Source organism: Tamandua tetradactyla, chromosome 6, assembly GCF_023851605.1.
Source record: "Tamandua tetradactyla isolate mTamTet1 chromosome 6, mTamTet1.pri, whole genome shotgun sequence".
Taxonomy (NCBI): domain Eukaryota; kingdom Metazoa; phylum Chordata; class Mammalia; order Pilosa; family Myrmecophagidae; genus Tamandua; species Tamandua tetradactyla.
In genome coordinates this window covers 80,232,297-80,245,659 of record NC_135332.1, presented here as the reverse complement: position 1 = coordinate 80,245,659, position 13,363 = coordinate 80,232,297, and the positions used below count along the sequence as shown (strand labels likewise).

At 54.7% G+C, this 13,363-nt stretch overlaps 1 protein-coding gene across 24 annotated transcripts in view; it reads left to right on the top strand.

Moving 5' to 3' along the window:
* Positions 1 to 13,363, top strand: part of LOC143688455 (uncharacterized) — a 54,795-nt gene that overhangs the window by 5,835 nt on the left and 35,597 nt on the right. For 9 of the 24 annotated variants that reach the window (XM_077166363.1, XM_077166365.1, XM_077166364.1 and 6 more), the window contains 4 exons: positions 1,128 to 1,347; positions 3,553 to 3,676; positions 6,830 to 6,916; positions 13,193 to 13,291. In XM_077166363.1, coding sequence (XP_077022478.1) covers positions 1,284 to 1,347; positions 3,553 to 3,676; positions 6,830 to 6,916; positions 13,193 to 13,291 — 374 coding nt within the window. In that variant the 5' untranslated portion in view covers positions 1,128 to 1,283. The other 15 variants (XR_013178078.1, XR_013178074.1, XR_013178076.1 and 12 more) reach the window with 12 other exon arrangements.

Below are 13,363 nucleotides of genomic sequence, written 5' to 3'. Positions count from 1 at the left end.
GCACAAAATACCAGCATCACTCACCTGACCCTGAAATGGTCTAGTGACTGTGTCCCTTGGGCTTAGATGAGAGTCCCGGGCAGCATTTGTGGGGAGGACACCTCTGTGTGCCCTCTGGATGTCCCATGCTATCCTCAGGCTGCCCACCCTACTCCATGACAGACAGACAAGAGGAGGGTTTCAGTGGTCTTGGTGACTCCATGTTCTTGGTGAGTTTTCTAACTGCAGAAAGAAAGCACTACAGGCCTCGTGTCCCCAGCCAAGTGCACGCCTAGCGCCTATGGGGAACTGACTCTCCTCCTTATCCTGTATGGGGTCTCAGGTCCCCAGGCCCCATGGTCTGGGGAGGTCCCAGCAGTGGCAGCAGTGAGGCTCAGCTCCCGAGTCCCTGTTCAAGAGCAGAAATTCCCATCTGTGGTTGGTGGTCAGCAGCTGCAGGAGGCTTCCCTCCAGGGCCCCTGCCCCAGTTTCCATCAGTGGCCATGCGTGGGGCCCAGAAAAGGCCTGTCCTTTGCTCTGGGGGTCAGGGAGACCTGGGTCTTTCTGTTCCTCACGTCTTCCTCCTGAGAGCTTCCTGGTCACGAGGGTGTTCTGGTTTGCTAAAGCTGCCAGAAATGCATCGACTTTTAAAAAGGGGATATATTACGCTATGAGTTTGTCACGCTGAGGCCATGAAAATGTCCTAATTAAGATGCCAACAAGAGGATGTTTTCTTGGAGGAAAGGCTGCCGGCATCTGGAACACTCTCACCTGTGAGGGTCTGTGGCTGGGTCTGCTGGTCCTTGCTCCCCATTTGTTGCTTTCAGCTCCTGATCCAAGTGGCATCCTCTCTAAGCACCTGTGGGGCTTCACTTAACGTCTCTGGGATAGACTTTGCATGGGTTTCATCTCTTAGCATCTCCTGGGGCATTTTTGTCTGCATCTCCAAATGTCACGGTGGTGCCATCTCTCTGAGTCAGCTCTGAACTCTGTGTGAGCTTTTTTAAGGACTCTGGTAAACTAAGACCCACCTTAAATGGGGGGGGGGAGTCACATCCTCATGGAAATAATCTAGTCAAAAGTCTTGCCTACAGTATGTCTGCACCGACAAGAGTAGATTAAAAGAGCCTGGCTTTTTCTTCCCTCAGGTCGATGTGAACTGTCCTGAGTCTGCCTTTCCTTTCTTCTATCTTGGAAGGAGGTGCAGCCCTGCGTGTCTCACCCTGGCACCCCTTCCCACCTACATCCGCAGCCCCTTCTGAGTCTGGGGGGCAGAAGGCGGCCTCCCCAGCTTCTGGCTCACAATGAGTCTGCAGAGGGAGCCTGGGCCACCCGCAGGCTTTCCCACAATCACGGCGGATGACAGCGGTAAGTTCAACTGTTCACCCAAAGCGTCAGGAATACTTCACAAGTTCCGCCTCAGGAAAGAGGCCTGCCATGGCCGTCCTTGCAGATGGCTCCCATCCCCACTCCCCCAGTCTTTCACACTCCCAGCCACCCAGAAAGCTCTAGTGGCCTAGCTGGGAGCTGTGGAGGACAGTGCCCGGGGACCACAGGAAGCCCCTGGCCCACAGACCGTGCTGTATCCTGGGATGCCATCTGGCCTGTGAGGGCTGTGACTCTACCCATGGTGCCCCCCAGATGTGGGTCTCACCCTGTGCACAGCAAAACCCCATGTGTGGACAGGGGTCTCACTGCAGTGCTGTCTGTTGTGAGCTCTCTGGGCACTGGGTCTGTGCTGGGGTTCCCAGGGGTGCTTGCCCCCACTGGGGTGTGGGCCAGCACTCCAGGCTCATCTGTAGATGGAGAGTTGGGGAATTCTGTGCAAGCTGCCCTCCTGCAAATGTGAATGCCATACGGTCATGTGGGAGCCCCGTCTGAGTCTGCTGTGTTCTCGGGTTTCCCAGGGCATGTGTCAGGACCCCTGCCACAAGTTGCCATCAAGTGCACTGGGGTGACAAGGCCAGGGGCCCACTTCGGACTAGTGTCCTGGGGCAAGAGCAGCTGCTCAGTAGTGGCCTCTGGGTGGGGCTGAGCTGCTGCTGCTGTTTCCCACCATCTCCCAGGACCCTTCTTTGGTGCTGTCACGTGCTCTTTCAAATGACAGAAACCACAGCTGCTTTTTAGTAAACACTCACAGGACAGTGGGTGCCCCTGAGAAAGGAGACATATGTATCTGCAGACAAGTCTACCCTGGCTGTGAGCCTTTTTTGCTGGTTTATTTTAGTTTTGGATTTATGCTTATTACTACTTGATTGTGGCTTTAAGCAGTGAATGTATACATGTATGTATTTAAAGCCACAATGTGCCACACACATTTTTCAGGGAAAAAGATAGTATTTAAATACATCAAGAATTCCTGAAACCTGAAAAAGACAGCAAAACCAGTTGGAAAACCTAATCACTTTAGGTGTTTAACATGGAAGAGAAAATGCAGATGAAGAAGTAAAAAAAGAGGAGATGTCCATTCGCCTCGGCAGGCAGGGAGATGTGTCTTTTAACTTAGAATGAAGTTGTGCTGCGTCGCGTCCCATTAAAGGGACTTAGAACAGAGCATCATCACTTCCAATGTGTATATATTAGTACATTTCTACCTGTGTCCTACCTACATACAGGGTCTTTATTTTTGCATTAATTAGTTATCTTTTAAGGAGATTAAAAAGTCAGAAAAATGTCATTTTATTTTTAAGAAGCTATTTCTCATTTTGAGTGCTGTTCATTCTTCGTGTAGAGTCAGGTTTCTAAGTGGGATCATTTTCCTTCAGCCTGAAGGGCTTCCTTTAATGTGTCTTGTAGCTCAGCTCTGCTGCTCTTCATTTTCTCAGCTGTTACGTGTCTGAAAAAAGTCTATATTTTGTCTGCCTTTCTGAAAGATATTTTGTTGCTAAAAGAACTCTAGCTTCTTCATTTTTTCCTGGAGGACTTTAAGAATATTGTCCCACTGTGTTCTGGATTGCATTGTTTCTGATGAGAATTGAGCCATTATCCTTATCTTACTTTTCTTGTCTCTAGTATTTCTATTTTACCCTGTCTGCTAGATTGGTCTTCATAGCCAGTTTTCAGCAATTTGATTATGTTGTGCTTCTGTTGTATTTTCTTTGAGTTTATCCTGCTTGAGGTGCTCTGAGCTGTTTTGATTTGTGTATTTATAGTTTTAATCCTATTTGCAAATTTGTGTCCATTATTTCTTTTAAGTGTCTCCCTTCCCCTTCTTTGCTCTGATTTAAGTTTGTCAGATTGCCACATTCTGTCCCACAGATAACTGAAACTCTTTTAAGGTTTGTCAATTCATTTCTCATCCTTGCTTCATTTTGCAAGTTTTAATCTGCTCTTTGGTCCATCCATGGAATTTTTTTTCATAAAGTTTATTGCATTTCTCAGCTCTGGAAGCTTCTGGTCTTTATATCTATATGTTTTCCTCCTATGCATGATTTTCTTCACAGTGTTGACCATATTCAGTGTCGCCATCTCCAAGTCTCTTTTACCTAATCCCTTCATTTCTGCCCTCTTCATCTGTTTCTATAAACTGAGTTTTTGTAGGATTATGGGTCCTCTTTTTTTGATTCTTCACAGATCAGACGATTCTTGATGTGGCCCAGGAGTCCTTTTGTTCAGTGTGTAGACCGTGTTCTCGTTTGAAGCATGCTGAAGTTTGCTTTTGCAATCTTCTTTCGATGTTGCCGTATAGCTGTTTAAGGTAGGGGTCTCTCTCAGCCTTTGCCCTGGATTGACTTGGCCACATGCTCAGCAGCTCCCCAGCCTCCTGTGAACTGCACCTTCTGGCCGCTGTGCTTTGCCTACTGGTGACGGGTCCCCAGGACCGGAGCCTGTATGCAGATTGCTGGGGCTGTCTGTTGAACAGCACACAGTTCCGGGCCTTCGGCATTCAGATCCCAGCCCCTCGGCCTCCCCAGGCTCTGTCTGCCTTGTCCTTCCAGGCCTGGGGATTTCCACAGGTGTTCCTCTGCATGGCAGGTGGGATGCTGGTGGGTGCCATGTGCACCTCCCCTCGCGAGTGCAGTTCTGTGTGTCCTTTTGGCTGAGGGTCTACAAGTGGTCATTTTCTAGGCTTTTTTCTTTAACTGGAAACCAAGTCCCAGGCTTGCTGACCATGGGTGTGTGTTCCATATCAAGTATAAGATTAAGTGCAGGGTGCTGGGCGATGTTCACAGACAAGTGCCTGTGCAGGTGGTATTTGGCAGGTGGTATTCACTAAACGCGGCCCAGCAGTGCCTCCTGCTGTACTCGCTATGCCAGCACAGTGGCTCTGATGCCACCGTCATGGGCGGGGACTGCACTGCCTTGTCCCATAACCTGCAGTGTCCTTGGAAGCGGGAGGTACCAGGCAGAGACAGAATGTGACAGTGGCTTTGGGTTGAGGGTCTTGAGTGAGTAATAAAGAACAGATGTGTGCTGGGTAGTGGGAGCATAGGCACCTTGCGAGTTTCCCAGAGGACCTGAAGGATGGCCAGGCCAAGGTCTTTGGAAGCTGCAGTGGCCACAATTCAGGGTCACCTGTGGTCATGAAACTTATGATCTGTTTTATTGGAGTTTTGCAGATTGAAGGTGATGTCCACCAGCTCCTCCTTTCTGACTGGGCAAAATGTGGGAGAAGGCAGGTGGGCCATAAACAAGCTGGAAAATGGAAAGGTGATGATGGATGGCTCACTGGGATTTAAAGGAAACCAGGTCCTTGTGGCTGCAGGCAGGTCTCCTGTTGAGACAGGGAATTAGCTATAGGTGACACCCAGTCCTCCTAGTCCATCCCTCCTGCAGTCCCCCGGCAGGCTTCCAGGGGGTCTGTCAGACTCCTCGAGTTCTGGGATGCCCCATGTATCATGGTGGAGCCCCATGTGCTGGAGCTTACCTGCTAGCCCCCAGAGCTGGGGAAGCCACTCAGGCTGAGAGGGGCAGTGGGGTCACCAGTGTCCTGTGGGAAGGGGGTGAGAAAGCTCCTGGCTGTGAGCGAACCCAGAGGTGCTGGGACAGAGAGCAGCTCCCACCAGGAGGCCTGAGCCACCAGGGCCCAACCCCACAGGCTGGCCACCCTGGGCCCTGCCCACAGCAGAAGACGTGCACAGTACCCTGTGCCTGCACCCACCACGAGGGGCCCGGGGCTGGCAGTGAGGCCCAGGCAGGCTCACTGCCCCTAAAATGGAGAGCTGTGGAAGCTCCACCACCTTGCCAAGGATTCTGGCTCTTCTCCCTTGAGGCCTTTTTCTCCCGTGGACCTTGAAGGGCAGAGAGGAAACACTGAGGTCCCAGTCTGGGGACAAAAGGCACTGTGGCCCTCACCTGGTTCTTTCGGGACCCAGCCACCACATAGAAGGTCATGCTATGGGCAGGAGGGACGAGATATCCCCACCCTGGATGAGGCAGCCCGTACTGTGGGGCCAGTCATGTCAGGGCTGCCCTGGGTGCCCCTTCCAGGCCGCTGCCCCATTCTCTCTTGCCCTTCTGCCCTCCCCTCCTCTCGGTTTTGAAGCAGAGACTAGTGTCCCTGCTGTTCCCTTGTGAACCAGATTTCTGAGCAGCACAAGTAGTATTTTTTAAGGTGTGAAGTTTGGTTTACTTTGCAGTTCATCCCAGCTAGCTGACTGAGCTAGCAGATGCATGCATGTGCATACTGGAAAGCAGACTCTGCATCAGTGTTTCTTTTGGGGTGGAATAGGGCTGAGTGGATGTGTATGTAGGGGCATCCCTGGATACTGAGTCATCTACAAATAGAGCAGGTCACTCCTAGTAGGAAGAGTCATTCAAGGTGGGTCTTGGGAATATGAAGTCCTTCTTATGACTGTGTGTGCCTTTCTACATTCTGGAAACTATTAAAAAATTTGGGGTGAGGGGAAGCCCATCAGGCTGAGTGGTGTATCGTGATGCTGTCCCATCCCCACCGTTCTTAGGGGTCGCAGGTCTGAGGTCCTGGGCCTTCAGGCTGTTAGGAGAGTCTTCACGGGGCTCAGCTTTGCGGGGAATGCAGTAGGGCATTATGCAGAATCGAATCGCTGTTTCTCCCCATTTCCCAGCATGTGATGTACAGGTGACTCGAGCAGATAAAGTACAGTGGAGGTCGATTTTGAGAATCTTCAGTAATGTATAGACACCTCCATGGAGGAGCCCATTTGAGAAAGAAGTAAAGAATAAAGTATCTTTTAGAAATAGAAATACTGCCGCAATCACTTTTCCTTTTCAGTTTTCTCTCCTAACATATTCATTCTTAAATCTGAACTGTGTCAAGTCTCAAGGCTGTGACACTGGGCCCCTTTCTCTGCTGATGGGGCAGCCCTGTTGCCTCCATTCTCCTTCCCCTTCTGTCTCACCATCTCCTCTGGGAACCTAAGCAGATGTGCGTGGAGGGCTCAGGCTTTGGGTTGGGGCATGATAGGGTGGGGCCCTTTTGCCCCTCACCTTCCTTGCTGCCCTCCCTCGTGGGGCCAGGACTGTGAGTTTGAGTGTGAGTCCTGCTGTCTGGGCTTTGGTGTCCCAGTGGAGACTGGACGTGCTCTGTGAGGAGATGTCCTGGCTGCAACCCTGGCAGGTTCCCCCATCTCAGGGGGCTGTGAGGTGACTAGGGTCCCTTTGCCCAGTGCCAGAGGTGATGCCTCGGCTGCACCCCTAACACGGTTTGCCATCTTGGGAGGCTGTGGAGTGACTGGGGGCCTCTGAGCCCAGCTTCCAAGCACACTCAGGCATCCCGGTTCCTGTCCCAGCTGTCAGCATCCTTCACTCATCCCTTCCTCTGCCTCATGGATTTCAGGGTGTGAAAGTGTTGAAGCCAGCACCCTTGTGCCCACAGAATGGTGAGGTGCCTTGGTGGGTTTGCCTTAAAGAGTCACCTTTTCCCTTCCAGAGAGCTCCTGTCCAGTGATGTGATGACGAAGTTCAGTAGGGTTCACTTCTACCTGCATGAAACTATGAGTCCGAGGAGCACTTCATGGTAAGCCCTCATCTGCCTGGGGCCCCAGCATTAGGCTGTGGGGGGCTGGAAGCATGTGCTTTCCCTGGTGAAGTCCATCACCTTGGTCTTATTGCTCTCTGTGCCTCACAGAATGTGATGGCTCCTGAGGTGAAGATGCGGCCACATCTCGGCAGCCCTTAAATGCCAGGGTGGAGCCAGCAGTGGGAGGAACCTGCTGTGTGGGAGGAACCTGTCATATGGGATTGAGCCTGCTCTGTAGGGCAGAGCCTACCCTGTGGGTTGGATCTTGGAAGCCCAGAGGGACAGAGCAGTACAGGCAAGTGGCTCTGGGACTTAGAGGACAGTGGCACCTTCTGCAATGCTGCGTGTGGCCACTTGCGAGTGGGCAGAGCCTGGTGGGGGAGCCATTCGAGCAGGGTTTTGGAAGCTGGCTGCTGGGTGGGAGCACCATTGTCTCAACACCCTGCCTGTAGGGAAGCCCCAGCTCCCCTTGCAGTAGGTGGTTTCCTCACCTCTCCTTCCTGGGCTCCCCTCACTCGCCATGTATGCAGCCCCTGTGCGGGATTTGTCTTCCCCACGATACCTGGTCTTCATCATTGGCTTGTCCTCGAGCCCAGCAGAGGGCTTGACACTGGCAGGAGCATGGTCCCACCTGGGGCTGGATGCAGTGATGGGTGTGAGTGCCGAGGCCAGGGTGGGGAGAAGCGCGCCCATTGGAGGGAGCACAGGGACAGGTGCCACCTTGGGTATCCTGGGGCAGCAGGGAGTGAGCCAGGGTTTACAGTGTTGTTAAATTGGGACACCTGTGCCAGCGATGGCAAGGAACTGGCCTCACCCTTCCTTGTCCCCAATCCCAGCCTCACTCGGCCCTCATCCAGCTTTACCCCTCCCGGTGCTCAGGCACACTCACAGCACTCTGGCCTCAGGCAGAGTGTGGCCGGCGCGCAGGGGTCTGGGTGCATCACGAGGGTCAGTGCCCAGCAGTGCTCCACCTCTTCATCTGGAGCTCACCCGAGAGTCCACGCTTCTTCCTGCTCCCTGCCAGGGTGACTGTGCCAGGCCAGCCTGATGGCTCCCTACTGTGCTGGGCAGCCCTCTCCCACCAGCTCGTCGCTGTCTCCCTTATGCTGGATGTGGCCAAGTGGATCCTACACTCCAGGGTGTCCGGGTGGGCTGGGCAGCCCTGGGCCTGGCGGTCACCCTCCCTGCCCCAGTCCACTGGCCTCTCCCTGTCAGAGGAGGGAAATTGAATTTTTATAAGATTAGTGGTGGTGGAGTAATATTTTTTAGCTGAGTCTGGTTCAAAGAATAGGCCATTAATTGAGAGGAAATTGAAATGCATTTGTTTTGTCCGTAAATGCTGTCACAAATATGAATGGGGTCAGAGTCCTGGTCTGTTCCCAGAATGAAATTCACCCTATGGAGGCAGCAGGTGGGGTGGAGGCCCTCACCTGGGGGTTCTGTCCCTCACCTGAGCCCCCCAAGGCCCGACCCTGCATGCTGTTGACCCTCACTTTGCCAGGAGGTGGCACCAAAGCTGTGTCTGACCCCGAGTTCCGCTCATTGCAGTGTAATGACAGGGTGAGTCTTGTTGGCTTGTGGGTACCTGCCCAGGGCCCCCACTCACGGCCCTCCTGGGGGCGATGTCCCCTCTGGGCTGGGTCCTGGGCCCAGCCCAGCCTCTGGGTTTTCTCTGGGATGTTCTCTTGCTTGGCTTCTCATCAGATAGTGGAGGGCATCGAAGGGGCACTAGTCCAGGCCTCAGGATGAGACCTTGAGCTCAGCACTGTGACTGTGCTTTGTCAGCCACAGCTTGGGTGGGCTTTGGTGAGGCTGTGTGTATGGTGGGCCTGCCCAGGACAGCACCAGGTGTGGACAGTGCTGGGTGTGGACAGCGCTAGGTGTGGACAGGACCAAATGCTAGGGCAGTGCTGTGTGCTCAGGACCGTGTGGTGTTTGGAGAGCATTGGGTTCTCAGGACAGTGCGGGGTGTATACAGTACTGGGTGCTCAGGACAGGGCTGGGTTTTCAGCACAGTGTGGGGTGTGGACAGTGCTGGCTGCTCAGGGCAGCACTGGGTGTGGACAGCACCTAAATGTTAGCTGCTGCTGCTGCCTCTGCTCTCCTCCAGGCGGCTTGTTTCTGCTCAGCTGAGGCCTGTGCAGCTCATGGAGGCAGTCCATCCAGCTCTCATCTATTACAAGGAGCACTGGAGAGAAATCTGTGTCACTTCACTTTGTTTCAGCCTGTGCACCCAGTGGGTTTCACTGCCCGCCCATGAGAATGATGATGGTAAAGGTGAGGAGTAGTGGTCAGCAGGGTCTGTGTCTGAGGTGGACTGCAGGGATCAGCTGAGGCCTAGGGGCATTTGGAGCAGAGTCCCTGGCACCCATGCAGTCTGGGTGGTTGGGTCACTGAGATGGCACTGCACGTGGCCTTTGGCCCCCATGCTGTCCTGCTTGGTCCCCACCTAGCAGCAGTGAGCCCTGACCTGCCCTCTGCTCCTCAGCTCAGAGTCTCTTGTGGCTCTCATTTCCCTGAGAAAACCCCCACAGCATAATAATGCCTTCAGCATTCTCCCAGCCTGGGCTCCCTCCCCCAGAGCATCTCTGGTCCCACCTTGGTCCTTGGTTCCAGCCACATGGCTGGCTCCTGTGCAGTTCTTAGAATAACCTACATGTTCCTACCCCAGGGCCTTTGCTTAGCCATCCCTGGGACACTTCCTTGCTGGAAGTGCATGGATATGCCCCCACCTCCGCATGGCCTCTGCCAAGGTGTCCTGTGGTCAGGGAGGCTGCTGGGCAAAGGATCTTGAGCAGCCTTGCAGCCCCTCCACCCTTCTGGAGCCTTGTGCTCAGCAAATGGGTTTGGGCTGATGGCTGAGTCCCTGGGGGCCGAGCAGTGCTGGGGTTGGAGGGCCTGCAACATCCATCTGTGGATTAAATGCAAGTACGTGTTACCCCCAGCAGAGCAGCAGTGGTCCATCTGCATGAAACTCAAGGGAGAGTCAGGTCAAGGAGCCAGATGGGGGGCCTGGGGATGTAACTGCCTCAATTCACGGGTTGGTGAGCTCCCCAGGTGCTGAGATTGGGACTGGCCTGTCCTAGGAGGGTGGTGTCCTGGAAGACTCATGGAGCCAAGGAGGACTTGCAGGAGGAGGGCAGGCTGTGTGTCCTGGGTGGGGCCTTCCCTCTTCCCAGTGGTCCTCCCTCCCAATTTCTGACTCCTTCCTGTGGCTGCCTGAGAGGATGACTCTGTCCTACAGGGTCCTGGTGGAGAGAGGAGACCACAGGAAAGCCGCGGCCTCTGAGTGGGTGGGCACAGGGCCAGGGGATGCACCATTTGGTTTCTGTGTTGTGACATTAAACGTGTTGGATCTCCTGCAAACTTAGGTGAATCAGCACCCCAAGAATGTTTTTCTGTGGATTCCATTATGAATTGCCAGTGAGTTTTTAAGGGTCTCTAGTTCCATCCTCCAGCCATAGGAAATAGAACATTAGTTTTGTTTCCAGAAGAGAGTCAAGGAGAGGAATCTGCTGTGCCCTGGAGGGCTACTGAGAACCCACTGCTCACACACTGGGCCCCAACCAACCTCGTGGAACGTTCGAGGACTCGGACAGTAAAACCCGGGCACTGGTTTCTGCTGTCCTCCTGCCCTGGGGAGACTGTGTCCCTGCTGCTGTGATACCAACCCTGTGAGGGCCCCAGAACCTGGAAGATAGGGGCTGCCACCTCCCCCAGGCCCTTGAGACTCGCTGGAGCAGTCACTCTGTCCTACCCACCTTCCAGGGGCCTCTGCACACACCATTGCCCCAGACTCCTCTCGCCATTGCTCTCTCTTTCTTGCAGGGCCTCCCACTTCCTACCATTGTGTTGTGCCTGGTGGTTAGTGCCCACCCCCTGTGCCCACTGCAGTGCTCCATGAGTGCAAGTCCTGCCTCACTCACAGTGTACCTGTAGTGTCAGCAGCAATGCAGGGTGTGAGCACCAGTGCACCTCAGGCCCCATGACTGCATCTGTGCATGAGCAGTAATGGTGATGTGGCCTCAGCACAGAGCTGTGTGTTGCGATCCATCCATAGGGAGGCAAGATCTGCATCCTTCTGGTTGCCAGGGTGGATCCCAATTAGTTGTGGGACCTCTGCTGGCTGGCCATCGGGGCACAGTTGTGTGTTTATATGCTCCTGGGATCTGTGGGCCTGGCTGAGTCTGGGGATCCCTGGCGTCATGGAGAACTGCTCCCCAAAGATACCCGTCTTGAAACCTGTGTCCACGCCTGCCACAGAGATGGGCACCCTGCTGTCCTGGAGTTTTGGGGTCTGGCATCGGTGCAGCTTGGACGGGGTCAGGACTCCCAAGGGTCCAGGATGCCTCTGGGCTCAGCCTGCAGCTCCCCCTGGAGGGCCTTTCCTGTTGTGGGCCTCAGGACGGGTGTGCTTCCATGGGCATGATTCGTTCAAGTCCTTCCCTGGCCCCTGGTGCTGAGTGAGTGCTTTGCAGGGTTTGTGGCCTTCCAAGGTATTGTCTGGCCCCCTCCGGGACACAAAACCATGCAGTCCACGGAGGAGCACAGAACGCTCATCCCTCCTCCCTGAAGCCAGAACGTTGATAGGAGGACGCCATGGCAGTGACTTCCCTGGATCCTGGCTTCCAAGTGGCTGAATGAGGTAGAAATGACAAGTTTATTTTCTTATGATTTCCTGTTGCCTTGTCTGGGTGCAACAGCATGGCATCACCCCAGGAAGTGTTGTAAGTGCTCTCTCCTGACCGTCTGACCTAGGAAGCTTGAGGGAAGGGGAGAAAGGGGCTGTGGAGCCATTGCCAGCATCGGGTGTCAGCAGGGAGCTTGCAGGAACATGTGGCCAAGGCCTCTTCCATGGCCTTAGGCCACTCTCCTCCCACCTCTGCCTTGGGCCTCCTACTGACCCCGTAACCAAAGCGCAGTGGGGGTTTGTGGGGGTAGCCCACAAAGGGAACTCAGGCTGGGGGCAGGGGTAGAGGGGGACCCTGAGGGATGGAGAGGTTCCAGAGCTCAGGATTGGGTGGATGGGCAGGGAAGGCCGTGGGCTGAGCCTGCCACACCTTAGGCTCTTACAGCCAAGACGAGAACAGCTCTGGCTCCTCTCCCTACACTTGAGGTCCTGAGTGGCCGGGGGTGAGAGTCTCTTTGTGGGGCAGATTCGGACAGCCAGGATGTTTCATTGTTGGGGCTGCCCTTGAGGTTGCAGGGCTTGACAGGGTAGTGACCCCACGGACAGACATCTGAACCCCCTTCTGGGTAGTAGGGTCCCTGCAGTGAGAGGCCTGTGCACCTGGCATGTACTGTGAGCAGGGAAATGGGTGTCAGGCCAGAAACCCAGGGTCATGACCGGTGGTGGGCTGGCCTTCCCTTCAAGGCCCCACCCCCCTGAATGGTCAGCATTGGTGAGTTGTGACCCTGAAACCAGGCTGTCTGAGGGGCCTCTACTCCAGGCCTTCCTTTGGGCAGGGCCCAATAGCTATCTGCACAGGGTCCCTCAGTTCCCGTAGCTGGAAGTGGGGGCCCCGGGCCTCTGAGCACCGAGTTGCATTGGGACCCTGGCACCTGGCAGTGTTTGTACTGAGCCAAGGCAGGCTCGAACCCGCAGGATGGCAGCTCCTTCCATTGTCCCAGGCATGCCCTCCGTGCAGCGGCTTCCTCTGGAGTATTGCTGGTGGCTGGGCCTGGGAAGGCCAGTGCCCCCAGCCCTGCTGACAAGCAGGTGGGCTGGTCCATTCCTACTGCCATTGGCCCTGCTGAGAAGTCTTCTTCCATGGAGGGCCTGACGTGTTTTGAGGATGGGCTGAGTTCAGAAGACTCTCCCACCCCCTCCAAGTGGGAGCCCCTAGTTTTCTGGGGTGGGGTCAGGGCCTCCTTGCTGAGTGTTGAAATAGGGGGTCAACCCAGAGGGCATCCCCCCAACAGGCTGCAGGCCCTGGGATGTGTGAGGGGTGGCCTGGGACTGTAGTTGTGGTCCTTCCCGCGTACTGCTCTCTGCCACCTGCCCCACCTCCTCTTCTCTCCTGGGGGGATTTGGGGGGAAACATAAGGGGCAGGGAAGAGGAGAGAAGTGAGTGTGCTTTTGATGCAGGAAATGCATTTGCTTCTACCATCAGCTCCTCCCTGCCTCCCCCTCATCCGTCCTGGGGGTGAGACAGACCTGAAAAATGAAGAGAAGCAAGACTGGTTTTCTGAGGGCCCCCAGCCCCACTGAGTCACTGCTGTCTGGCCTGTCCACACACACAAGCAAGCCTAACTGTGTGTGCTTCTCCCCAGGTCATTCACACGCACGAGTTGCACTTCCTGGCCTTGCACTGTCAGGAGTTCAGGGGAAGAATATGAAGCTTCCATGGCGCACGTGGACAAGTTTGTCAAGTAAGAGACTGTGGGCCTCCTGGGGGCTGGGGAAGGTGTTTTCACGGCAGTTTTGTCCACAGATTTACCCTC